The sequence below is a fragment of the Trachurus japonicus genome, chromosome 23 (assembly GCF_045865225.1).
Source record: "Trachurus japonicus isolate A0001 chromosome 23, Traja_1.0".
Lineage (NCBI taxonomy): Eukaryota > Metazoa > Chordata > Actinopteri > Carangiformes > Carangidae > Trachurus > Trachurus japonicus.
The window spans coordinates 24,907,433-24,933,026 of NC_140929.1; the positions used below are offsets into that span (position 1 = coordinate 24,907,433).

General features: G+C 42.9%; 1 protein-coding gene across 22 annotated transcripts in view; it reads left to right on the plus strand.

Annotated features, from left to right (window-relative positions):
* Positions 1–19,836, plus strand: part of sox5 (SRY-box transcription factor 5) — a 241,086-nt gene extending 221,250 nt beyond the window's left edge. For 6 of the 22 annotated variants that reach the window (XM_085769725.1, XM_085769724.1, XM_085769726.1 and 3 more), the window contains 6 exons: positions 3,532–3,730; positions 7,902–8,077; positions 11,416–11,518; positions 11,894–12,067; positions 13,068–13,284; positions 16,487–19,836. In XM_085769725.1, coding sequence (XP_085625851.1) covers positions 3,532–3,730; positions 7,902–8,077; positions 11,416–11,518; positions 11,894–12,067; positions 13,068–13,284; positions 16,487–16,784 — 1,167 coding nt within the window. In that variant the 3' untranslated portion in view covers positions 16,785–19,836. The remainder of the gene's footprint in view (positions 1–3,531; positions 3,731–7,901; positions 8,078–11,415; positions 11,519–11,893; positions 12,068–13,067; positions 13,285–16,486) is intronic. The other 16 variants (XM_085769737.1, XM_085769734.1, XM_085769735.1 and 13 more) reach the window with 3 other exon arrangements.
* The last annotated feature ends 5,758 nt before the right edge of the window (positions 19,837–25,594 follow it).

The window sequence follows — 25,594 nt, forward strand, 5'->3', positions numbered from 1 at the left end:
TCACACACACACGCAGTGGTCGAAAGTGGCTTCATACATTTACACATTTGAAATACTTCAGTAATTACATTTTTATGGGAGAGTGAGACATAATTATGTAGTTTTTACTTCACTTACCTGTTAGTTTACATGAGGAATATGGTTTTACATACCAAACTAATTATTTTATATGTCATTATAAAAAACAAGCTCCAGTGAGTCCTGTCTGAAATACCAGTTATCATGTTTTAATGTTAATGCAACATAAATAACAATCCAAGAATATACAGTACACAGTATACTATAACACTCTGAAAGCAGCCAATGTGCATTATGAATTATAATTGATACAACTGATACTTGAAGATCAAGATTTAACAAACACACTGTACAATTTTAGCGTACAAAGTAAAAGATCTAAATTTGTATCTATGTGATGTTTAATTCTATGACTGCTCACATGGACACACACATTCAAATGTATGATTAACCATGCAGATGAAATGAAGAACAAAACGGTTTCCAACATCTGGCACACAGCAAACTGCTGCCAATAGCACTGTCTTACCACACACACACACACACACACACACACACACACACAGACCCCTGCCATCACTTTAAAAAGGTTTTGGGGAAGAGTTTGAGGCTCACTGCAAAAATGTCATTTGATATTCATGACCTTTGATGGCTCTGTGAAACCATGAAAGTCTAAACTTTTAAAGGTTTAACAAATGTATCCTTGAATTGTTATGAAGTCTCAGAGTCGGCGATTCAGACGCTAGATACTTTTTATGCAATTTAATTCTTCAAAACATTGATAAAGAAGACAGTGTCAAGACAGGAGGCCCAGTCCAGTTGGGGAGAAGAATTAAGAGAAAACAACCAAACAAAAAAATAAATCAGCCAGACTGTCAAGGTAAAGTCACGTCTACAGGAATATTTCCTCCAAAAACAAATTAGCAGAAAATATTAAGTGTGTTAACATACTGGAGGAGTTGCTGTGTTGTTGAATCATTGCCACAAGCTGAGAGACACGTCACATCTGCCTCTTTGTCTGATAGAATTAAACGACAATACAATTAATATCTAACCAGTCACTTATAGCTGCAAGGAAAGGAAGAGAGAGGGAGACGGAGGGATGCAGTGTAAAGGTGTTGATACACACATTGAAAAACACACACACACACACAGACCTGACCAGGATAAACGACGGTGGCACACACACTTGTCCTGTTAATTGAACCGTCAGCCCCTGTGATAAGATGCAGAACCCTGATGTCGCTTTCACATGTCTGTGTCCACACAAGTGATACAGCCCCCACACACTCACACACTCACACACTCACACACTCACACACACACACATTATTTCTCCCCTCATGTTTCCTGTGTCTCTCTCTTTCCTGTCCCTCTGGCTCTCGCTGTCTCTCCGCATGTTTTCGGCCCCAAAGCTGGAGACTGTTTCATCAGCCAAGACAGACACAAAAGCAATTGTATTAATTCAAGATTCCAAGAGGCTTTAGAGGCCTCACACACTCACACACACACACACACACACACAGTCATGAGATTTAGAGCTTGTTGAACAATGACACACACGCACATAAACAAGTCGGTCCAAGCCTCTGAGCCCCACTGTCTAAACTAATTCCTCCACACTGGCATAATGCAGGTTGGCCACCTTCCCACCATAGGATTTGGCTTGGCGCTAAGAGGAAACTCCCCCATCCACTGTACAAGAGGCAGAGGCATTATCTATTTGTAATAAATATTCAAACGTGTTCCCAGCCAAAGCCCACCATAGTCCGGGTCAGGATTGAGAAGATCCCGCTCAGTTTTTCTCTTCTCCTTTCTCTCCTCTTCTCCTCCGGCCCATTGTCTCACTGAAGGCATCTTTGGGGGTCCTCCATCTATTTAGAAAGACCCTCCTAATGAAGGACAATCCGGTTAGGCCTCATCGCACACGAACGCACACACACACACACACGCAAACTTGCAATCACACACACACACACACACAGGCACGTACACATGTAGGGGCTTAATTGGAAGGGCTTAATTGAGTTGTGAGGGGCTCATAAGGCTTAGTACGACTCAAGGAGTGGGAATCAGGGAAAGTCGGCCTTAATGAGTGGAGATACCACACACGCACACTCACACACACACACACACACACACACATATAGACATACACATGCAGCACTTGCTCTCTTTTTTGGATGGCACTGCATGCTGGATTCCTCTCCTCCTAAGCAGCAATTAGACTAATGATCAGAAAATAGAGAAAAATAATGCGTCTGTTCTATTCTATGCTTCAATAAGCTCACACCTGTAATGGTTAAAGTTACCTTTGTATAATGTACACCCAAACACATTGAATACACAAACAAAATAATGTACAAAAATCTATTTTCTACAGCACAAAGACACTATTGTTGTGCATGTTTGTTGGTGGGCCCATTAAGCCGTCCCTTGCCCCATGTTGTGTCTGCCTTTTAATTGCAGAGTTTTAATTACACAGAGTGGTCGGTGTACATCTGGCCCCTCGGCGATCTAATTCCTTCCTTCCTGTCATGTGACCCTCCGAGGCTCCCCCTGATTGGATTAGGTCATCGGCAGGGGTGATGTTGCCATGACAATTAACGTGATAACAGCCCCGGGCTTTCTGCGGTGGTCCACATGCCGATTCATTTAGGAGCCGCTGTCTGCTACATGTGTCGTTGTTCAGACGTCCGTTGATTTAGATGAATGAGCGGATTTAATAGCGCAGATGTATGAATACAGAGCACCTTTTTGGCATCTGTCTTAATACACAAATACTGTTGGCATCATCAATATGCACCTCAAAAAACAGCTGCTGCAGGAAGATGTATTGATCGTTTCCTTGGGCTGCGAGTGTGTTTGTGAAAGTGCTACTGGTCGCCCCCGTTTCTAATGGAGCAAGTGCACATCGAAGTGGCAGACAGCCCTCTGTTCTGTTGGCTGTTTGATATGTGGAGACATCAGCGTGTCTTTAGACTGTCACAGCTGTAGAGGCAGTGTGTAAGAGGTGTCATTCTTCCTGAGAGAGTTTGCAGGTGTCTGTCCTCCTCACGTGTCTGATTGTTGCTCTTGCCGCTGGCCTTGTTGGAAGCATGCAGAGGAGCAGTGTCGTACAGTGATGCATGTTTACCGGAGCCTGCATGTGGAGTGTGCATGTGCATGAATCATGTCACCCTCTGTGAAGGGTGACTTCGCTGTGAAAGGAAGTCAGTTATTGTGCATGTGAATGTCAGTGGTTTGCACCGAAATATGAGTATTTATGTTTTTTTTTTGTCCCGTTTATGACGAGCTGTTTGGAGACGGGCAGTGGCATGCACCTTGTCATCTCTCCCGCCAGGCTTGCCTCAGATTGCTGTGCATGGTGCTCCCATCTAATTAGCACGTGTCGAAGCCTGACTTTGCGAGTGGTTTTGGGTGATGGAGCGCGAGGGGTCCCCTCCTGCCTCCCACCTCCAAATTCCTACGGTGGTCACAGCAGGCGAAACTGTGCTGTTTTGGTTTTTGCAGGACAGTGAGGGTGCACAGCCACTGAACCTGTCGGCCAAGCCTAAGGCATCCGAGAGCAAGTCACCCAACTCCCCCCCAACTTCCCCACAGGTCCCTGCTGCTGCTGCCGCCGCTGCAAAGCTGGGCCCCGCCGGCTCCATGAAGCACAGCGTCGCCCCCTCCAGCATCGGAGGACCGCCCAGCAGAGTCAGCTCAATAGGTAAGTGGACTGAAGTCTGTCAACACACACACACACACACACACACACACCACAGGAACTTTGGAGGATAATAGCAGGTTATTATTACAGCGTCAGTGTTGTATTTTTGTCATCAGTTGAGTGTAGGTTGTTTTAGCTCTTTCCAGCTGATGGCTGCTTCCACTGTTTAGAAAGTCATTCAACATTAAATAAAAAGAATGAGGGAGTCATCTTCCTGCAAAGCTGGCTAGCTGCTTAGCTACATCCAGAAAAACACCAATGTAAAAATGACCACAATACAACAAGCTGAAAAAGCTTTATAGATTTCCTTATACAGTAGATGTATTTCTTGTGAATGAATGAATGAATGAATGAATGAATGAATGAATGAATGAATGAATGAACTCTTTATTTCAAACATGTGAATAATATCTTACACTTGAAGCACTAGTCGACAAAAACCTTGTATGTTTGAAAAGGAATAGGAAGAAGCATTTAGCTTATTAATTCCTACCCCTTCTCCACCTAGAATCCTTGTTCCATTGGACTTTTGATAATTTATTTGGCATCTACATTTTTATTATCATTACCAATATGCATGATAATCAAAGTTAAGAAATAAGATATTTGTAATCAACCCAAAGCCATTTAATACAGTACACACACAATGATCCTGTACACAGCAAATTGTCTGTCCAAGGGAAACATGTGAGGCAGACATACATTATTGTACACACATGAGCCTACACTCACTGAGAAGTGTTTGCTAATGATTCCCATTATCCCATTATGACAATGTATGTCGTTAAGGAAAACAGTAATAGTTGTGCTGGTAGTAGCAAGACAAGAATAGTGTTGCCATTGTTGCTAGTGCCAGTACCATAATCATACCCGACCATATGCACACATACATAAAATATGACATAAATGAATCACTATTTTGTACTCTTAATCCATTTTTCACGCAACACTGATAGTTCAAATATTACACATATGTAACAGGCTATAATTAGTGTGTTTGTGTTTCTTCCGTGCCGCTATTTGCCTCGGGGCTGTTTCATTGTTATGTGTTTATTAGTGACTGAAAGAGACAGAGACAGAGTGAGGGGAAGGAGAGAGGGAGAGGGAGAGAGAGAGAGATGGGGATTAACACTTTTTTTTCCCGAGCGATGAAGCGGGGGAATAATAAAGAGAGGAGCGCATGACAGACAGGAGGTATCACCAATGAGATTAGACAAGCCTCTTACATGAGCCAGGACAGCGCAAACACCCAGCATTAATGACACAATGACAACACACACACTCAAATGCACACAAAGGCTCACACACACACGCACACATGCACACAAACACAATCCCACCTCCGCCTCCTATGCAATAGGCAGTTAGTCATTTTTTCTGATTTCTTGGCTAATCTCACTGTTTTTCAACAAATCGGCGGATTTAATATCAGATTAGTGGATTTGCGGTCCCAGATGTTTTTTGTTCAGAAAAATGGATTACAGTGTTTAAAGTTTGTGTGTGATCCCCGCTGAATTATTTGTGTGTGGATACCAGTGTGTTTTGTGTTGTAGGAACTCATGGTCCCATCTGTTGCCACTGAGTTTACTCAGTCACCAGCACATTTCTTATTACGGTTTATAGTCGTATTAGGATTCCTGTTACAAGTTCAGAGGGGAAAGACAGGGCAGGCAAATTGGAAAAGGCGGTCGTTTTGATGTGGGAGTGAGCGCGTGGCTGTGTGTGTTGAGGTGATTTAAATAGACACACTAGTAGTGGATGTAGAGAGAATTAAACGGTGAGTAATCATCGTGGAGTCCAGAAATGTACACACAGCAAAATCCTGCTTTTAGAGAAGATTTCTTCCATGTGTTTTCTTCACTTAGGGTCACATGGGAGTTAAAAGTATTTTCTTGTTGGGTTAGGACAAGGGCTCACAACATTTTTATATCTCCCAGAGAACAACAAAACACAACCTGTACTTGTACTTATCTGTTTCCTTTTGATTCAGAGAGAAATGTTAGAATTTGAGTTCAGCTTTGGTTGCTTATTACTTTACAGATTTTATAAAATAAATGATCAGCTGGTAAAATGTCATACATATTTTTACAGAATGTGGATATTTTATATAAGATTAGCAACCAACCTTGATATTATGTGACGGAGATGAGCCACGATTTCCATTTAAGAGTAAATACCTAAGACTTTTACTCTGAATTACGTTTTTCAAAGTATCATTATTGTATTATACTTTTACCACAAAGATCTCAGTGCTTCCCCCACCACTTATTATATGAAACTGAATTTTACACAAGTCACAAGTCTGTCCTCATTTAACACTCACTAGTACATCTGTTTTATGTCACTTGTGTCGTCATGAAGAGGTGACTCTGGGAAGAATAGAAGGTGTATTATGTCGGCTTATTTAAAAGGAAAGCTCCGAAATTAGAGCAAACCAGGAGCAGATGATCAGCTGTTCTGTCCTCTGAGGTTTTTGCAGGTGATGAGATGATTTCAGTGGGTTCATTTAGATTGGTGGAAGATAGTTTCAGTCTCTAGCAACTTCACAGTGCACCTCTTTCTTTTTTGACACCTACCAACCCAGGGGCATGTTCCTCTTACTGTGACCCCCATCCATCCATCCATCCATCCATCCTTCCTTCCTTCCTTCCTTCCACCCATCTTCTCATCTCAACCCAAACTGAAGGGCTGTCAGCGCCTGTAACTTCTTCCACAATCACACATTTGTCTTTGTCCCTGTCATAAAACAGTGCAGCTGCCTCTCATCTCCCTGCCGGACAGTTTTTCGTGGTCAGGAATGTATTGCGCCTGTCTGTAGGGATTTGGTGCTCACAGACTAAAGTTGTGTGTGTAGAGTGAGAAAGAGAGACCCCCCCTCTCCCTCTATCTGGGTCACATTCACTTGTCTGGATGGTTGGCATCACTGTCAGTCTAAGCGAGACTCACGCACACATTCATATGCACAAGAATATCTATCTGTCGCCCTCCCTCTCTTTTGACTCCAGATTAAAATTGACTGCCACCCGATTCCATCGCCCTCTCCCTCCTCTGTCCTCTCCCACCCCTTCCACCCCTTTTTTTTGGCCCTGCTCACATCCAGATTTTCCGGTTATGACTTCTGAAAGAGTTCACGGCTCTGTCATTACCAATCTGAAGCTGGTAATCTGGCCTGAGATGGCATTAGCAGTGCGGATTAGCGCAGATAAAGGCCCCATAAGCCAGCCGTGGCTCTTTGTTAAGAGCTAACCCGGCTGATAGAGAGAGGCGATAGCAGTGCACACAATCACACGCACACACACACACACACCCACACACGGTCAAAGCAGATGCCTCAGATGCCTCATCGGCGGCTAAGCTGCGGAAATAATACAAATAATAGGTGGCGAGGCGGAGTGGAGAGATCAGATCTTTGCGAGGCGGCAGGGCAGATGTTCTCAACTGGGGAAATTAGCAGGACTTTTACTGGTAATAAGAGTCATCTGGCCACCTCTGTTCAAAGTGGAGCTGTTAGGGTGGATGTTTTAATGTGATTTAAAGAGGAATCCAGGGTTTGGACGTCTTGATAGAGTGTGTGTGTGTGTGTGTGTGTGTGTGTGTGTGTGTGTGTGTGTGTGTGTGTGTGTGTGTGTGTGTGTGTGTTTGTGTGAAAGGCTGAGGGCAGGTGGGGAGGCAGTGGGCAGCATGTACCAAGGCTACAGGCTCAATCTGACTCACATGCCCAGCTCCACCAGCTCAAGTGGTCCTTGTGTGCACTGTGTGTGTATGTGTATGTGTATGTGTATGTGTATGTGTATGTGTATGTGTGTGTATGTGCACAAGTCTGACAGAGACAGAGTCACACACACACACACACACATACAGGCACATGCGCCGGCAAAACTCACCTCATCAAGTGTATGTTAATGTCTTTACCTCATGGTTCAGGGGAAGATTTATTCTGGATGAAAACCTCCTGCCGACTTACACACACACACACACACACACAGTCACATTCATTTACTCAACTGCAAAAGCAATAAAATCTGTCTTTATTGTTCTCTCTTATTTTTTCTAAACAAGTCAAAATAGCAACATAAAGAAATCACCGTTTCCACTTTTAATGAACATGCAAAACCAAATTAATTGCTTGTCCTCTCTGTCTCTGTCTCTGTCTGTCTGTGTGGTGTCTCAGCAGATTTGTTGTCGTCGCTGTCCACAACAGCCTACCTGAACGACCACGAGGCGGTGAGCAAGGCCTTCGCCGAGGCCCGGCAGATGAAGGAGCAGCTGAAGAGAGAGCAGCAGGTCCTGGACGCCAAGGTGGCGGCCGTCAGCAACCTCAGCCTCAACAACGGACGCTCAGACAAGGTGAGTCTCTTTAAATCACACAGATTGAGCTGTGACCTTAGTAACAGCAACAAATTGCTACAACTGCTCCAGCAAAAAATCTATCATAACTACAGATTTATTTTTAGCAACATCAACTGGTGCTTTAAATTACATTTTGCAAAATCATCTCATTGTGAAAAGATGTTAAGGCTCTTATCGGCCGTTTAAGGATCACTGGTTTACTTCAGAGTCCTCATCTGTATTTGTTCTGACCTTTGGTATGAAGATGCTGATATCAAGAGCAGACAGTCACTCTGAGAGCTCTCAAAATGCTGCATGTGGTAAAATACTTAATTATGAAATTATGGTTTTTAATGAGAAATGAGTCCCACTCATCCTCAACAACAAAAACACGAGGATCCACATCCAAATAAATACAAATTATTTTGTTTTATCTCAAAAAGGCAAATGAATCCAAAGGTCTAAATGCATCAATTCTCCTGAAATGCAGAAAAAAAGTCTCCAAAGTCATCACAAGCCGTAGCGTTGTCAGTGTGTAATAATGTGTCTTGCCATATGCCATCCCTACTGCACTATGTAGGAGGTAAATCAGTGTACATTGTGCTCACTGAAATGTGTTGAAGCTAAACAGGGCCAGATAAGGTAAAACCAGAGGCGTCTCAGAGGTAATGAGTGTGTCTGTAAGGCGCACTGCAGGACTGTGTGCGTGAGCGTGTATGTGTGCGTGTGTGTGTCTTGCGAGCGTGTGTGTGGCAGAGCGGAGCGTCGAGGAGACAGTAATGTGAAGTGACGGCGCCGGCTCCTCAGCAGCGTGGCTAAATTGTGGTTATTTGTTAAACACATTGGGAGTCAGCTGGTGCACGCGCATGTGTACACACACACACACACACACACACACACACACAGAGCAACAGTGTGCTTGAAGCATCTGCACCACTGACATTCAACAGCTCTATCTGTCTCTGTCTCTGTCTTCCTCCTTTACTCTTTCATCTGATGTGTTTTCAACCCTGCTTTATTGTTCACATACACACAGAGCACAAACAGTAATATAGTGTAGATACAGTGTCTAACAGCCAATTAGATTGACTGCAGAGGGAGTTTGATCAGTTCTGAGGGAAGAGAAGGAACATCACTGAATTTGACTATTTTTCAGGAACATTTTTTGCAGTTTGTTCCACACAGTCACTCTATCAGATGGAGGCGTTTTTACTCCACTGCTGTGGATCATAAAATACAGTTTTTCAGGTTTCTCACATTTCTTCTTAAACTTGTGTAAGTAACTTTATTTGAATTTGTTGAAATTAAGTGACAAATTGATATTTTGGTGTAATTATTTTTCATCACTTTTATGAAACAATAAGAATTATTATTATTTATTTTTTTTATTTGTTTTAGGAAATGTAATTTTGCATATAAAATCATATACAATTATGAATATATATATATATATATATATAGAGAGAGAGAGAGAGAGGGTGATGTTTAGTGCTTTTTAAATAAGTGTTAAACACATTACAAGCTGTCAAAATTGAGCCTTTTTTTAAACTTATAGATATTAAAGTTATTTTTTATTTGGAGTAAATGTGACCCTCCTCAGCTCCGTAGCCGGGCGCTCTGGCTGACTCCTCTTCCCTCGGCCCTTTGGCTTTGTGCTGCGCGAGTGTGACGCCGGCGAGCTCTCTGCGTTCACATCCCACAGTGTCAGCTCTGACACACTCAGAGGATTAGTTTTGTCGCTACTTTGTGTCTTGGCTCCAGTGTCAGCCATTCAATCCACTTTTCTCATGTACTGTACCGGGGCTTAATGTCAGACTAGGCTGTCATCCACTCTGTCTCCCTGTTCATCTCTGTCTCTTCCTCACACACACACACACACACACACACACACACACACAGCAGCATAACATAAAAGCCTTTGTAACAAAACATTTCTTAAAATCTAAAACTCAGACAGGTTTTTTTTTCCAGCTCAAGGTTTGACCGAGGTTGATCATTTATATAAAATGGGAACATTCCTAAAATATTCCTTATTCACATACAAAATGACTGAATCGTTCCAACCCAATGCCAGATTATTCTCCATTTATTAAATCATAATACAGTCATAATGAAATACTTTTTAAATAGCTTGCAAACAACAAAACAAAATGACCGGGAAAAAAAACCCCAGCGCTTTCCGCAGCATGTTTCTGGCTTTTATTCCCCTGCTCCCCTCCCCCGTCTCTTTAGCCATATTTATTCCAATCTGGGGGGAAAAATTATCTCTAACAATTAAACTCTGTTGGACTAAAAACAGACAAAATGCATTTCATTATCATTCTGCCCTCCCTCCATCCAGTCAGCCAGCTCGCCAGGGTCACATGTAAATGGAGAGGGACACTTTTTGGAAGGTTGTTTTAGAAGACGACGGTGTTTTGGGTACCGCTCCTAATCGTATAATTAAACTGTAAAATGCTGGCACTGCTGTGTATGTGTGTGTGTGCGAGCGCAAGCGTGTGTGTTCGTCGACAGCCAGGTTCTAGCGCAGAGTGTGCCGGCTGCTTGCATTAAGCATGTAAATGCTCAGTAAATCAGCCTTTTATTGGTTGTAATAAATACCCAGGGGGCCGTGCGGCGTGGCCTCGCTCTCGTCCGCGCTGCACTCTCTCGTTCTCTCTCTCTCTAATGCGTCGACCCTCGGGGCCTCTGCAAGAGAGAGGCAAGCCGCCGCACTTCACTCTCGCAGGTGGCTGCCAGGAGTCGCTACACACACACACACACATGCTCGTATAATATACAGTAAACACACAACACAGTAAACATCCAAATAGGACTAAATGTAATCAACATTCTTGCACATGCAAACATACACACAGATGTGTGTTGAAGCATGCAGGCGTACCGCACTCTAACAATTTGATGTTGACATTAACGTTTCCACAGATTGACATGGAAATGAACCAAAACACAAACTGTCTCTGTGCTGAAATCGCTGCTATTATTTGTCTCTTTTCTCCGTGTTTGGCTCCATGTAATAGAAACAATACGATCTGATCTCCTGCACATCACAGCGGAGTAAGACTCAGACTCCTGCTTCGATTGGTTACTTCTGTTAAACATCTTTTCCTCCTGGAGAAACTGTTTTAAAACTGATGTGATGATGTAAAACAGTCGGCATAACTCTGAAATAAACAATCTCAGATTCAGTCGGCGTGTTTAAAATCAGCCACCAGACTGATTATATTTGGCTGTTAAGAGGAAATGAGTTGTTGGGCATCACTACAGGTCCGTGGATCCTCTCATTCATTCATGTATTCACAGTCACTGACTCACTCACTGACCGACTGCGCCTGTGAACTGTTTGTGTTGCTCAGGACAAGGCTGCCTTGGAGAGTCTGAGTCAACAGCTGAAGCAGCAGGCGGAGGACAAGTTCAGCCACGCCATGCTGGACTTCACCATGAGTGGAGACTCTGACGGTGAGGACACACACACACACACACACAAACACATAGTCATTTAGATGACAAAATGTGTGATGTTTTTTTTTTACTTGTTTTACTGGACTGAAAAATGTGTTTCATCAACAATATAAATGTTACGTGGATATATGATAATTCATTGAGAGGTTTGAAGTGGTTTTAAGGTTATTAGGCTTCATACAAACAGATTCTTTTTCCTCCTATTGTTAAAGAAAAATCTTTCAGTTTCTGTAAAAAATCAAAAATATTGTTTTTCACTTGACAGAAGATGATGAAAATTCCCTGTAAATCACCTCCTTCATGTTTGTATTTCTAGTGGATCTGACTTTTGTCTGCCTCCTCTAACATTCACTGTGCCCCCCCCCCCCCCAGGCTCCCCAAGCGTGTCCGACTCCAGAATATTTCGGGAGGCTCGGGGTCGCAGCAGCGCCGAGCCACACATCAAACGGCCAATGAACGCCTTCATGGTCTGGGCCAAGGACGAGAGGAGAAAGATTCTCCAGGCCTTCCCCGACATGCACAACTCCAACATCAGCAAGATCCTCGGTAAGACACACACACACACACAGTTTGATCTGAGTGACATAAGGCTTTGCCCCTCTCTTGTCTCCATATGTATGTGTTGTGAGGTATTTTTCCCACTTTCTCAAACACATACTCACACACTCTAGGAGCGGTTGCATGGTGTAAGCGGCTGTTAATGAACGGCTGAGCAGAGCAGAGCTCCGACAAATGATGATATAATTCATTATGCATTAAACAAGCAGCGCGAGGCCGCCTGACATTTCCCCCGGACCGCTGGGATCGGCCCTGACATTTTAAAGAGCTCCTAAGCGTTTTATAACACAGGGAAATCTGGTTTTAATAAGCCTCCTCTCTCTCTCCCCCTCTCCCCCTCTCCCTCCCTCTCTCTCTCTCTCGATTGCTAACAGATCGCAGAACAGAGAGAGAGAGAGAGAGAGAGGGAACGGCCAAGTGCTGACAGCTTTTACCCATTAAACATACAGTAGTCAAGTGCAAATTCAGACCAGATATGAAACACACAGGGGGAGACATGCTCAAGATTACACACACACACACACACACTGGTGGACTGATATTACAAACCTGTGAGAGGCAGCTGAGCTCAGACGACAGCAGGTTAAGTCAAGTCCTCATTAGTTTAGATGAGTGTCTGTCATCCGCCCAGCTCTCCACTCTCCTCCTTCTCCCCGTGACACTTCCACCATTATCTTTGTGTGTGTGTGTGTGTGTGTGTGTGTGAATGCTGTCAAATGAGAGACGGTATGTACATGTGATCTAGGGTCACGCATGCCACAGGCATCTGTCCCTCACACACGATGTAACCGATGTCCATGCTCAGTTTAAATCACCTCCTACAGAATGATAGAAGCCTTCTTTAACGACCGGTCTCTGTGTTTACCGCCGCTTCTCTTATTTTCCATCCTGTGTCCTCACCTCCTCTTGTGTGAAGCTCTGTGGAGCCACTTCCCAAAGAGAAACACATCATTATTTCCATTAACGATGTTTCCCCTCCTCCATCCAGGCTCTCGCTGGAAAGCCATGACCAACCTGGAGAAGCAGCCGTACTATGAGGAGCAGGCTCGCCTCAGCAAGCAGCACCTGGAGAAATACCCCGACTACAAGTACAAGCCGCGGCCCAAACGCACCTGCCTGGTGGACGGCAAGAAGCTGCGCATCGGAGAGTACAAGGCCATCATGAGGTCCCGCAGACAGGAAATGAGGCAATACTTCAGTGTGGGGTAAGACCACTGTCTTACAAACAGAATTTATTATTTCATGTTGATACTGGTCATATAAAGGATAGGCAGGAATATTGTAAACTGAGGAATTATGTTACAAAGCTAAACCAAAAGAAAAAGAAGCAATATTGTACCTCACAGTTAAATCAAACAAAGAATGATAGCAAAAAGCTTTGGAGCACATTGAACAGTATAATGGGCCGAAAATCATCACTGCAACCAACTTATATAGACTGTGGAGGTACTTTTATCACTAAACCCAAAGAAATTGCAAATCATTTGAATGACTATTTTAGAAGTAAGATATATAAATTAAGGAAAGAATTATCACATGGGACAGACAACAGTTTATCCATCATGAATATAAAAAAACATATGGAAAATAAGTTAAGTCATTTTGAATTTAGTGAACTAAAAACAGAAACAGTTGAGAAATTAATCAAACTAACATGTAATGACAAACAACCAGGAATTGATAATATAGATGATAAATTGGTTAGAATAGCAGGTAACTATATAGCAAACCCTATTTGTCACATAATGAATATCAGTCTGAAACAATCTATCTTTCCACAGGCCTGGAAAGAGGCAAAAGTAATTCCTTTGCCTAAAAATAAAAAAACATCAATTAGTGGCCCTAACAGTCGTCCCATAAGCCTGTTACCAGCAATAGGTAAGATATTTGAGAGGGCAATATTTGACCAAATACAAGAATACTTTTCTGTAAATAATTTGATGACAGATTTCCAGCATGCTTATAGAAAGGGACACTCCACGTGCACTGCATTAGCTCAGATGACAGATGACTGGTACAAAGATTTGGACAATAAAATGATATGTGGTGCGGTCCTGTTAGATTTTACAGCAGCATTTGATGTAATTGACCACAGGCTCCTCCTTGAAAAGTTGGAGACCTATGGATTTACAAAATCTGCAGTTGCTTGGATGGAAAGTTATTTGAAGCATAGATCACAGAAAGTCTTCTTTAACGGAGATTATTCTGATAGCATGTCCTTAGAATGTGGAATTTCTCAAGGAAGCTGCCTGGGTCCGCTTATGTACTCCATCTATACAAATGATTTACCTCTAGTACTGAAAGATGCAAAATTAACAATGTTTGCTGACGACACTACAGTGTATGCATCAGCAATAACAGCCGATGATCTAAATGTCATCTTGAATAGAGAGCTGGATACAGTTGAGAAATGGATTTGTCAAAACAAATTGATACTTAATACAGCTAAAACAAAATGCATTATATTTGGATCAAATCACTCTCTCAGGAGACAGCCAGAACTAAACCTTACTATGAATAAAACATCTATACAGCAAGTTGAGGAAACTAAGCTCCTGGGCATCTTCCTTGATAACAAGCTCTCTTGGTCAAAACACATTGACACTGTTGTACATAAAATGGGTAAGTCACTGGCAGTGGTAAGGCGATGTAGGAAATACCTCACAGCAAATACGGCAAAGATTGTTTTAAATAACATTGTACTCTCACATCTGGACTATTGTCAGATAGTATGGGCAAAAGCTACACAAAAAGATTTGAATAAGTTACAGCTGGTGCAGAACAAGGCAGCACGTCTTGCTCTGCAATGCCCATACAGTAACAGTATCAACAACATGCATTCCTGTCTACAATGGTTAAAAGTAGAGGACAGAGTCAATGCTGCATTACTTCTCTCAATATGGAAAACATTACAGTTTAAAACACCTTTATATCAATACAATCAGTTAAAACACAATCATGATTCATATACATATGCCACCAGACAGGCAACACAAGGCCGCTTCACGCTTCCTAAACCAAACACCAACTTTCTGAAGCACACAATAGAATACAGATCAATGAAATCATGGAACTCCTTACCACTGCCAATAACTAAACTCACACACAAACTAACATTCAAAAAGCAAATAAAAAAATATCTTGGAATTTCATATCTGTAATATAACATACGCACACATACACATGCACACACACATACACATAAAGGGTCTTATATGTAGCGTAATAGAATCTCTTGTTGTCATCTTCATTTGTTTTACCCTCTTATTTTATTCTTTTTATTTTATTTTATTTTATTTTATAACTGCTGTACATCGGAGTTGTCTTACACAGGTTCTTTGATGTGGATGATAATCTGATGGTACAGATTTAATGTAAGATTTTGTTGACTTGTCTTTATGTTGTGATTGCAGATTTATGTTTAAATGTATTGGTTTTAACTGTGGACCCCAGGAAGACTAGCGGCGTTCTAGAGCGCAGCTAATGGGGATCCTAACAAATAAAACAAATTTTAAAAAAACTTCAATTAACACCTGAATAGATTTTTTTTTTTCTCTCTCATAGTCGATCTCTCAGGACAAAAAACATTTGTTATATTGGTGCTGTAAATGTTCAATAAATCCACATCAAACACAAGGTCTGGAATAATGTTTCAGGTCAAAACCTGCAAATTCATTTATTTTGATTGTGATTATTTATGTTTTTTACATGTTAAATGGCGACATTTTATTTTCCCCGTGAAATCTTCAGCTATGTCGTCTAATTAAAGCTCAAGGCCAGTGGTTCCCAGCCATAATTACTTTTTCATGTTTGTTCTGTAAATATGAAGCATCTCTTACCATCTTTCTTACCAGACAAACAGCGTCTTATTTGTTCCACACACAGCAACCAAAGTGTCTGAATAAGATAATTAGGTAACACTTTACTTGAATAGGTATTCATAAGATTGACATAACACTGTCATAACCATGACATAACAGCTGTCATAAACATCAGCTGTCGTTAAGTGTCATTCGTTAAGTTATGACACTTTTAATGCAAAGTTGACATTGCTTGAGATGTTTTTGTTCTGACAACTTAACATAAAGACAATTTAAACTGTCATAGCAGACCTAATTGCCAAACTTTAAAAAATATGTCAAGTTCTCATAGCAAGGACATCTCAAATAATGTCAACTTTGCATCAAAAGTGACATAACTTACCAAATGACACTTAACGACAGCTGTCATAAGTATTCATTGATGTTTATGACAGCTGTCATGTCATGGTTATGACAGTTTTATGTCAATCTTATGAATACCTATTCAAGTAAAGTGTTACCGATAAGTCTATGTAAATATTTCCGGGGTCACCAGATGAAAGTCTTTTTCTAACAGGCGTCTCTGTGTCTCTCTCTGTGTGTTCAGGCAGCAGGGCCAGCTGCCCCTGTCCTCAGCAGGCGTGGTTTACCCCGGTGCCCTCTCCATGGCGGGGATGCCCTCGCCCCAGATGCCCTCGGAGCACTCGAGCATGTCCAGCAGCCCTGAGCCCAACGCCAACCACCACCAGAACCCCCACGTGGCCGGCCTGAAGGGGGATGAGCCTCGCATCAAGGAGGAGGAGCTGCGGCTGGATGACAGCAACGGCGACGTGTACGACGACTTCGACTACGAGGACGAAGAGGCCGATTACACCAGCGATAACGAGAACCATATCACCCAGTAGGACGGCGGGAGGGCCTCCTAGTTTGAAACCAATCATAGCTGGTTACCCCCCCCTCCCCTCCCTGATAACCCCAAACCCACCAATCAGGAAGAAAAACTCTCTCTTTTGCCAATCACCTTGATCCCAATCACCAATCCCGCCACCCTTCGCCCCTTCCTGACTAACATGGACTCTTCTAACAGAGCCAACCCCCCCCCCCCCTCCTCTCACTGGAGTCCTGATACCAGCATCTGATCAATCAACTGAAGCACAGGACCTGTCACTCACACTGACTGTTACACAAACTGGTGTCTGGGAGGAAGAGACGACCAGAGACGACTCGGACGCTTGCTGAGGAATATTCCAGTACTACTGCAGGAGTCTGAGTCACGCCACGAGTGAGGAGAATAAACGTAAACACAGTCAGACACCAACCTTTTCAAGCCGTTTGTAGATGAGGAGACATTTGAACATGACAGACGGAGCAGTGGACCTGTCCAAGGCCAACCGATGACACTTTAAGATGGCGGACCTGTTTATTATCAAGAGACACTTTTAAAAAAAAAACAGCTTTTTTGTTCTTTGGTTCTATAATATTCTCACTCAGGTACACGGTGCCAATAAGTGGCTTGTGAATGTGATTTGTTGTTTTTGTGCTACAAGTTTGAATAATAATAGAAAAAAGAGACATTTCTTTTTTCCCCTTTTGTTGTAAAGCACCTGAAAGACATCAAACATGTTTATTTTTAACAAAAAGATATCTTTTCTTCGACCTCGCAGTGTGCTGTCAGCGGTTCCCCCACCCCCCCTCCCTATTTTTCTCTATGTTTTTGTGACTGCCTGCTCCCCCACCCCTCTATTTGGAATCCAATGGGACGGTCCAGCCAGGACTGACCAGTGCAGCATGGACTGTCCCACTTTGACTGGATTTTCAGGGGGGGTGGGGGTCTCTGTGGCGTCACGGAGCAGAAACGAAAGCACTGTGTTGTGAGACAATCCACCACCGGTTTCCTCCTGCCCCCCCTCCATTGGGGACAGGACTTCACTTAGCTCCCAACATCCGACGGTGTGAGTGTGTGTCGGTGTGTGTCCTTCTTTGTACAAATGTCCAGGATAACAGAGAGACAGGCAACTTGTGCTGCTGCTGTTATTTACTGTACCTCACACACACACACACACACTCACACACACACACACACACAGCTCCTGTTTGGTCCCTCAGTGTTTTCCTGCTCCCTCCAATCAGCGTCGTCCTGCTGGCCCCGGTGGGCGGAGCCGAGGTGAAGTCAGCCAGTCAGTGTTTCTGTTTGTATTTGAATACTGTATTTTATTATTTCTCTTCAAACTGCCTCTAGTCTAATAATATTATTAACAATAATTATAAGGATGGTCAGCGTTTCCTAAGTTTAGTAAGTTATGTACAGTATAATTTATTTTTCTCCTCTTTATCGGGTTTTTATGACCATATGAAACTATGACAGTCAATGAAACATTATTCTATTTAGCTGTAGGTATTTAGATCTAAACAAAAAGTTGTCATCTTACCTTTCTTTTTATTCGCATTCTTTGTTCCCTTCTTTTTTTGATGCGTTGGTTTTGTATTAATCCTCCGGACGGGTGGGCAGGCGGGGTTAGGACAGTGAGCTGGACTGACAGACTCGACGCCAGCCCTCCTCCGAGCTGAAGATATAACCTTTACACGTCCACACCCATTTCTAAAAAGCACTCAGACTCTGTGCAGTCAGAGAAAAAGAAGAACATGATTTTTTTATTGTTATTATAATTTTATTTGTAATGGTTATTATAATAATGTATAATGTGAAGTTTCCTCTGTTTTTGTTTTCATTTTGTTTGATTATAATTTTATTTTGTTTTGGGGAAATCAGTTTTATCACTTTTGGAAACTGTTTCCTGTGAACAAAGAGTCCCGTCCCCGTTTACTCGTTTTGGCCGCCTCACTGAAACACAGTGGAACACCATTGGTTTGGACACACACACACACACCAAACACCACACACCACATCACACAAGCGCACACACACACAGACACTATAAATGAAGAGATTATCATGACAACCAAACAAATCCTATGCTGTCCTTTTTCTGTTTCTTAAAATCTATTATTCTAGATTTAAAATCCTGTACATATGTTTTGTTTTTGTGATAGCAGTGATTTTTTTTTCAATCATAGGAAAACAGTGTTTACCATGATCCACCAAGGGTGTTCCACTGTGTGCGTGTGTGTCTGTGTGTATGTGTGTGTGTGTGTGTGAGAATGTGCGAGACGACCAGGCGTATCTACAGTATCTTTACAGTCACTTCTCATCAGGAGCCCTTTGCTTTGTTTTAGCTCCACGCAATGCTACAGGAGCCATGACTACTCTTCAGGTGTGCTGTCACATAGTGATCCCCACAATCATTCTGGCTATAGATGTCCGCTACACGCCACACCATGAGCCTCTGGGTCTTAATTTTTGCTGTATAGTCACCCCTGCGATCACGCCATGGTTCTACCCAATGCTGGAGAGAAGGGGGATAAGTGGATCAGTCCATTTTTAAGGTATCAGGAGGGTGGGGGGGGGTGGGGGGGCATTAAGATGTCAATCATCCCTGCTGGCAAGGTCTGTCCCCATATCAAGACAATGAAAATGAAAATGATGATGATGATATTATTTAAGACAATCAAAAGTCATGAGTGGAGCTCAAAACAAAGTAAGAATTATTACAAGTAAAAAAAATATCTTACCATCTCAACTTGAAAAATCAAGAAAGATAATTATGTAAATATAACATAGAGTTATAGATTTATATTTTGTTCATAACACAGTGTAATATAAGTTGTATATTTCTTTTTTCTCTCCCTACTGTCTCTTTTATTGATGTTATCCATGCCACAGAAAAGCAGGAGTCGCAGTACTCTCACAAAAAAAATGAAGAAAAATATCAAAGAAATAAAGAAAAACAGGAAAAAAAAAAGCTGTGGGCTGCCACCACCATCTGTTCTAAGTTCACTTTTTTTTCAGTATTACTGCCAGACAAGGCTCTAATAAAGACAGCAATGTGTTCAGTAAAACTTGTGCTGGTCCTGGTCACTTCTTTGCTTCCACACATACATTCACACAATGGCTTTACAGCTCCAACACCTTCATATAAACATACAAATATACACTGCCATCTTTATTTTAAAAAAAAAAAGGAAAAAAAGACACAGGACAACTTGCAGTAGCATCCATGCTCGTTAATGTGCAATTAATGAGAAGGAGAAGATGAATTGAAATGCACCAACTGTAACAGTGAGGAAGTGAAATAAAAAAAATTTTTAAAGGCGTCACAAACAGGTGAGATATTTAAATCCAATTGTGATGGTTTCCATCTGTTTTATTTTTGGCAACAACAAAAGTCCTCATCACTTCCTTCTGTCGTCCTCCTCTGACGCCACACAAGCCACCACGGCGGTGGCAACTGCCCGCGTGTCGCCGAAACAATTCAATCATCTCCATAACAACGTGTTAATTATGCTAAGTCCACCTTCTTGCCCCTCCAATCAGAGGGCCAGCTGGGAGGCGTGGAGCCGAATCACGGCCCGTTAGCAACCTGATAACCTAATTAAGCACAACAAGGGACATGGCAGGAGAGGAGAGGAGAGGAAGGGGGTGGGGGGGGGAGTGATGAAATGTGTGTGTGTAAATATGTGAGTCACAGAAAGAAAAACAAAAAAAGAGGAGAAGACTGTGTCCTCTGTCTCTCTGAGCCCGTCAATGTGGCGGATGCCAGCGGCCAGGCTGCTGTCGCCAGCTTTAAAGCAAATCTTTAATTGATGCTCGCTTAAGGATGTTGGGGATGTTCATGCCTCCACTTTCAAGGGTTAAAAACACAAAACCCCACTCAGTGCGCCCATTAATATGCTGTCCCCATCTGTGTCCATATGTTCCACAATCAACCCCCACCGCCTGCTCTGACGCTCCGCACATAAAAACAGTTAAATGCACTCTGAGGAGATGATTTTACGTGATTTGCTAATTACCAGAGCTTCACACACACACATGCACACACACACAAAAAGAAAACCTTTTGATGCAATAAAGAGGCTGGATGGGGGCAGATCCACAACTCCTACGGTAAGTGAAGGACTTGGTTGTTCTCTGGGCGTTGTGAATTTTTCAGTGGCAGCCTGGAGGTAAAAACCTGAGAAAAGGTTTATGTTTGAATAGTTGAGGAGCAGAGAGGGGATTCAGATTTTTCTCCTTCCTTTATTGTCAGCAGTACACGAGATGCTGGAGGAAGCAAAGGGCGGCGAGACTCACAGATTAAATCACACACACACACACACACACTAAAACACCCTAAGGTGTAGTTAGCTCAGCTTAAACCACAATTATCCACTGGCTATTTCCATCACAATAGTTGACACAAAAAAGTAAAAACTATTACAGTGGCAACATTTTCACATCTGAACGCCTGCTTCTATATTTCTGTGCATATTCTCAATATGAATTCTCTTTCTCAAACTCTTTCCTTTTGTGCAAATCCAGTGTATCTCAGAAGACGAACTTGTGCACATGCACTTCTGTGTTTGTCTGGTTGTGCACATGCGTGTATCTCCACAGTGTGACTTTGAGCGGGGCCGTCTCTCTCTCTGCTCCGGCTCAGTGAAATATGCAGTTTTCGACCGTGGGTGTTTGGAAATTGAGTGAAAACGATGTCACATTAATGATTTAAAGTCGGTAATAGGATGTGCTGTGACGCTGAGCCGCCAGCTAAGCTGAGTTTAAGGCTCCGGCGTTAATGTATTCATGAGGAGGAGGGATTATACAGAGACAAGAGCAGCTAGAGAGCTGAGTGCAGCAGAGCAGCCAGGGCCAACAGGCCTGTTAGATATTATATATAACTACATTTAGACTGCGTGAGTACACAGTTCACAATGCAGGAGGTGGGTCTGCACACACACACACACACACACACACACACACACACACACACACACACACACACACACACACACACACACACACACACACTATACTGTAGAGCTGCAGATTTGAATCAAAAAAGAAGAAATTTAGCATATTAGCATCACATTCGATCACATTACAACATGTAAATGTTTTTATTTTTATTTATTTTAAGTGACGATATACACAAGACATACAATTTAAACAGGTTATCTGGTGGAGCTGTGTCTTGTTCTTTCATCTCTGATTCTGGCAGCCGTGCTAATCCCCTGTCCAACATGCTAATGTAGACACAAACTGCAGCATCATTAAAACAGGAGAAGACCGTCATAAAAGTCCCATAAAGATGATTTCAGCAAAGTACTTTAGCTGCAAAATATTTCAAATATTTCACCAAGTCATTCCTCATTTTCAACCTGATGCTGAAACAGTGAGACGAGGCTCCGTGTCTGGTCATTAATATTAGGTGCCTGATGCATTAAGAGTCCATAAAATAACCCCATATCAGAAAGTGCCTGCACTCAAACCATAAAAATAAAGTAATGTGATGCTGAGCTGCAAAATAAAATGTAGATATGCAAGCATATGGTACAATAAATATATATTTTTTATCATTTTGGCAGATGGCCACCCAGTTACTTTATTTCCTGTGATTTAAGTGTGAGTAGTTTGCATGGTGGATTAATGTGTGACAATTCACATGTAGCACATATCACATTATCACATGACAGCGCTGCTCAGTGCTCAGTGTCTTTACATCCACACATGACAAATGATGGAGGAGGATGGAGAGGCCACGTGAATCGATGAGGTTCAGGGGAAAATATGGCCGATGACCACGCAGGCGCGACGCCCTGGGCCCGGCTTCACCCTCTTCCTTCAGTCAGGTTTCAATGAGCTGCGTAATCAGCGTGACAAGAGACAAACAGTCACAAAGCGCCATCAGTGTTTGAGCGACGGCCCTAATGTGACAGATCTGAGAGCGGCGGCGTGTGAGGGACAGGCGTGGCACGCCGCGGAACAGCGAGGCCTGCGGGCTGATCCCCAATCAGGACTGGGAAACTGGCTCGACGCCCCTGACACGTCGCCCTCTGCTCCACCGCCACTCTCACATGAAACACTCAGCGGCTCCATCAGCGGTGGCGGCGGCGGCAGCAGCTGGCCTAGTTTCAGCCCTCGCTCCCTGTCTCCATCAGAATGTATGAATTCATTGATCCCCCCTAATATATCTGCATGTTCCTACCATTATCACCCTCTCTGAATGATTTGTGCTCCTCTCTTTCCATTCATAAGACTAACATCCTCTTTGTCTGGCTGCATTCTTTCTGTCCTCTTCAGCTCTTTGACCTTTGACCTCAACAAGCTGGAGTCTGGACTCTGCAGAATATCACCTGCATAAGGTACACAAAATGCATTTACAAAATCTCCTCATTGTGCTTCAAATCCAGGGATAAAATATCAATTTCACTCTTTCCCTAATAGAGTGAGATTCATGCAGCAGTTTGTGATCGTGATGGAGGAAACCATAAGAGTGGAGCTGATTGGAGCGATCATCAGATGCTTAAGTGTAGGTGGCCAATTGCACACAAGCCACATAACTTTTCACAGCAAACTTGAAAACATGATGTTGTTCGCTGAGCTGCAGAATCAAAGCGCGATAAAGAAGCCCGTGGGTGCCTTCACGTCATCCCATGAATTTTTTTTTTTTTTGAGCGAGGGAGAAAAAAAACCTTGTAAAACTGTTATTTTCTCTCCCCATCAACACCCTAATGCACACATGCAAATATTATGCTAATGGTATGTTAATTGGTGGAGTAGCTGCAAAGCCCTGCTGTTCAAATGACTGGTGAGAAAATAGGTGGGGTCAGTCGCAAGCTGTAAAAGCAGCTCCAACACAAATAAACAAAACCCTCGGGGATTAACAGAACAAGGGCCAGTGATAAACGGATGAGAAGAGAGACAGGGAATACAACAGGCTGCGGGCGAGGGGACAAGGGAAGCAGCTCAGGGATATGGAAATACGAAGAAGCGGAGGGACAAGGGTAAAAGGAATAAGTGGAGGAAGAGGGGTAAGAAGGGTTTATGAGGGAGACACGGGGATTAAAAGGGGACACGGTTTGAAACAGGACAGAGGTGAAAGGAATCAGCGAGGGCAGAGCAGGCTGAAAGGGGTTACATTAAAAGGCACAAGGCTGTAAATAAAAGGATGAGGCGAGAGGCAGTGCGACGGGAATTAGGTATGAAAAAGGAGGAAAGAATGAGAGGACAGAGGTACAGGGGGGGATGGAGGGGAAGAGAAGAAGGAAGCTAAGGTGAACAGGAAGGAGGAAGTGTTAACAATCATCTTTATTGACACTGATGGCACATTAAGAGACGTGAACAGAGACGGATGGATGAAGTAGTGGGGACAGTACAGTGTCCCTCAGGTAGAGACAGAGGTGTGGACGGTCTCTGACAGATCCAGTGATCATTGACTCACACAGTCTGTCTGGACACCGACCAATCACAGCTGAGCATCTTTCACAGTTTACATGAACAGAACAAAAAGAACGACAGTTTAATGTGTGAAGTCGAACTGACCTGAATCTGATCTGAGGTCAGTTCAAAGCTGAACAGACAAGCAGGGTCCAAGTCTCTTCAGTTAGACTCACTGCTCCTCATGGAGGTGGAGCTTCTGCCAGATGTGGTCTGGCTCTGGCTGGTGCCATTGTGTTCAGACCACAGGGTTCTCTGGACTCATTTACATTTATTAACAGGGAAGTTCCCCTCCAACTGGACTGGATGTCCACTCACAGATCACACAGGTTTACTAAACAGCTGCTCTATGGAACAAGCTGTAGAAGTTGTCAACAGTTACAGGACATATAGGTCCAGTCATTCCCAAATACTGTGTCGTGACCCACAAGTGGATTTCAAATGAGTTTTCAGAATTTCTTAAATGCATTCTCATTTTTTAAGTATTTTCAAATGTTTATATTTTCAACAACATGCAGAAGTTCTGATGCATTTGTCAAATATGCATCTCCTATTCAGAATAATACGAGAAACAGCGGGTAAGTGGTCCTGAACGAGGTTCATTTCTGACTTTGTTCCTCCTAAAAAGTGAGTTGCTTAAGTTTGGGAAGCACTGTTCATCCTTGTCTTTGGATCTTCCACACAAAAACAAGCATTTTTTTAAAACCTGGAAATCATTGTCGATCATTTGCTTAGAGTCATATCAACATGGAACGGGTTAATACAAGTTTTTTGATCCTTTCGTATCCAGCTGAGCATCATGAGGGTTAGGATTTGAAATGACTGAACTTCACAACATATTATTGGCTCTGAACAAACAGTAGTTATAGGTCGAAGCCTGACAACAGAGAAAACGTTTGATGTGTTCAGTAAAGGATATTAAGTTATATAGAGACAGACACAAACAAGGCTTTGCGGGAAATTCTTCTCCACAATTATCAAGCGGTTGGTGAAGTCTGTTTTCTACCAGGAATCATCCTCATGTCACAACATATAATTGTTTGGAGTATTGAGAGTTGTGAAACATGACAGTACCAACACCCTAAACAAATACGGCACCCGATCGCTGGTCCTTCTGAATGAGCCGGGGGCTTTGCAGCACCAGCCTCTCCTGTGTGTGGTGTAATGTGGAAGAGCTCAGCGGGCCCTGGCAGGAGTGAAGCTATTTGGAAACTGTCAGTGTCCGCTCCATGCCAACCAGCCACAAGACCCCCCCCCCTCCAATAAAAACATCCCTCTGGAGCCCCGAATGGCTGCCAGTTTCTCAGACAGCCCACCGCTGACCCCTTCAGGCCAGGAAACTGTCGTCCAGCCAAAGAGCCAGAGAGCCCAGGGGCCCCGACCCCCCCCCCCACCCCCCCCCAA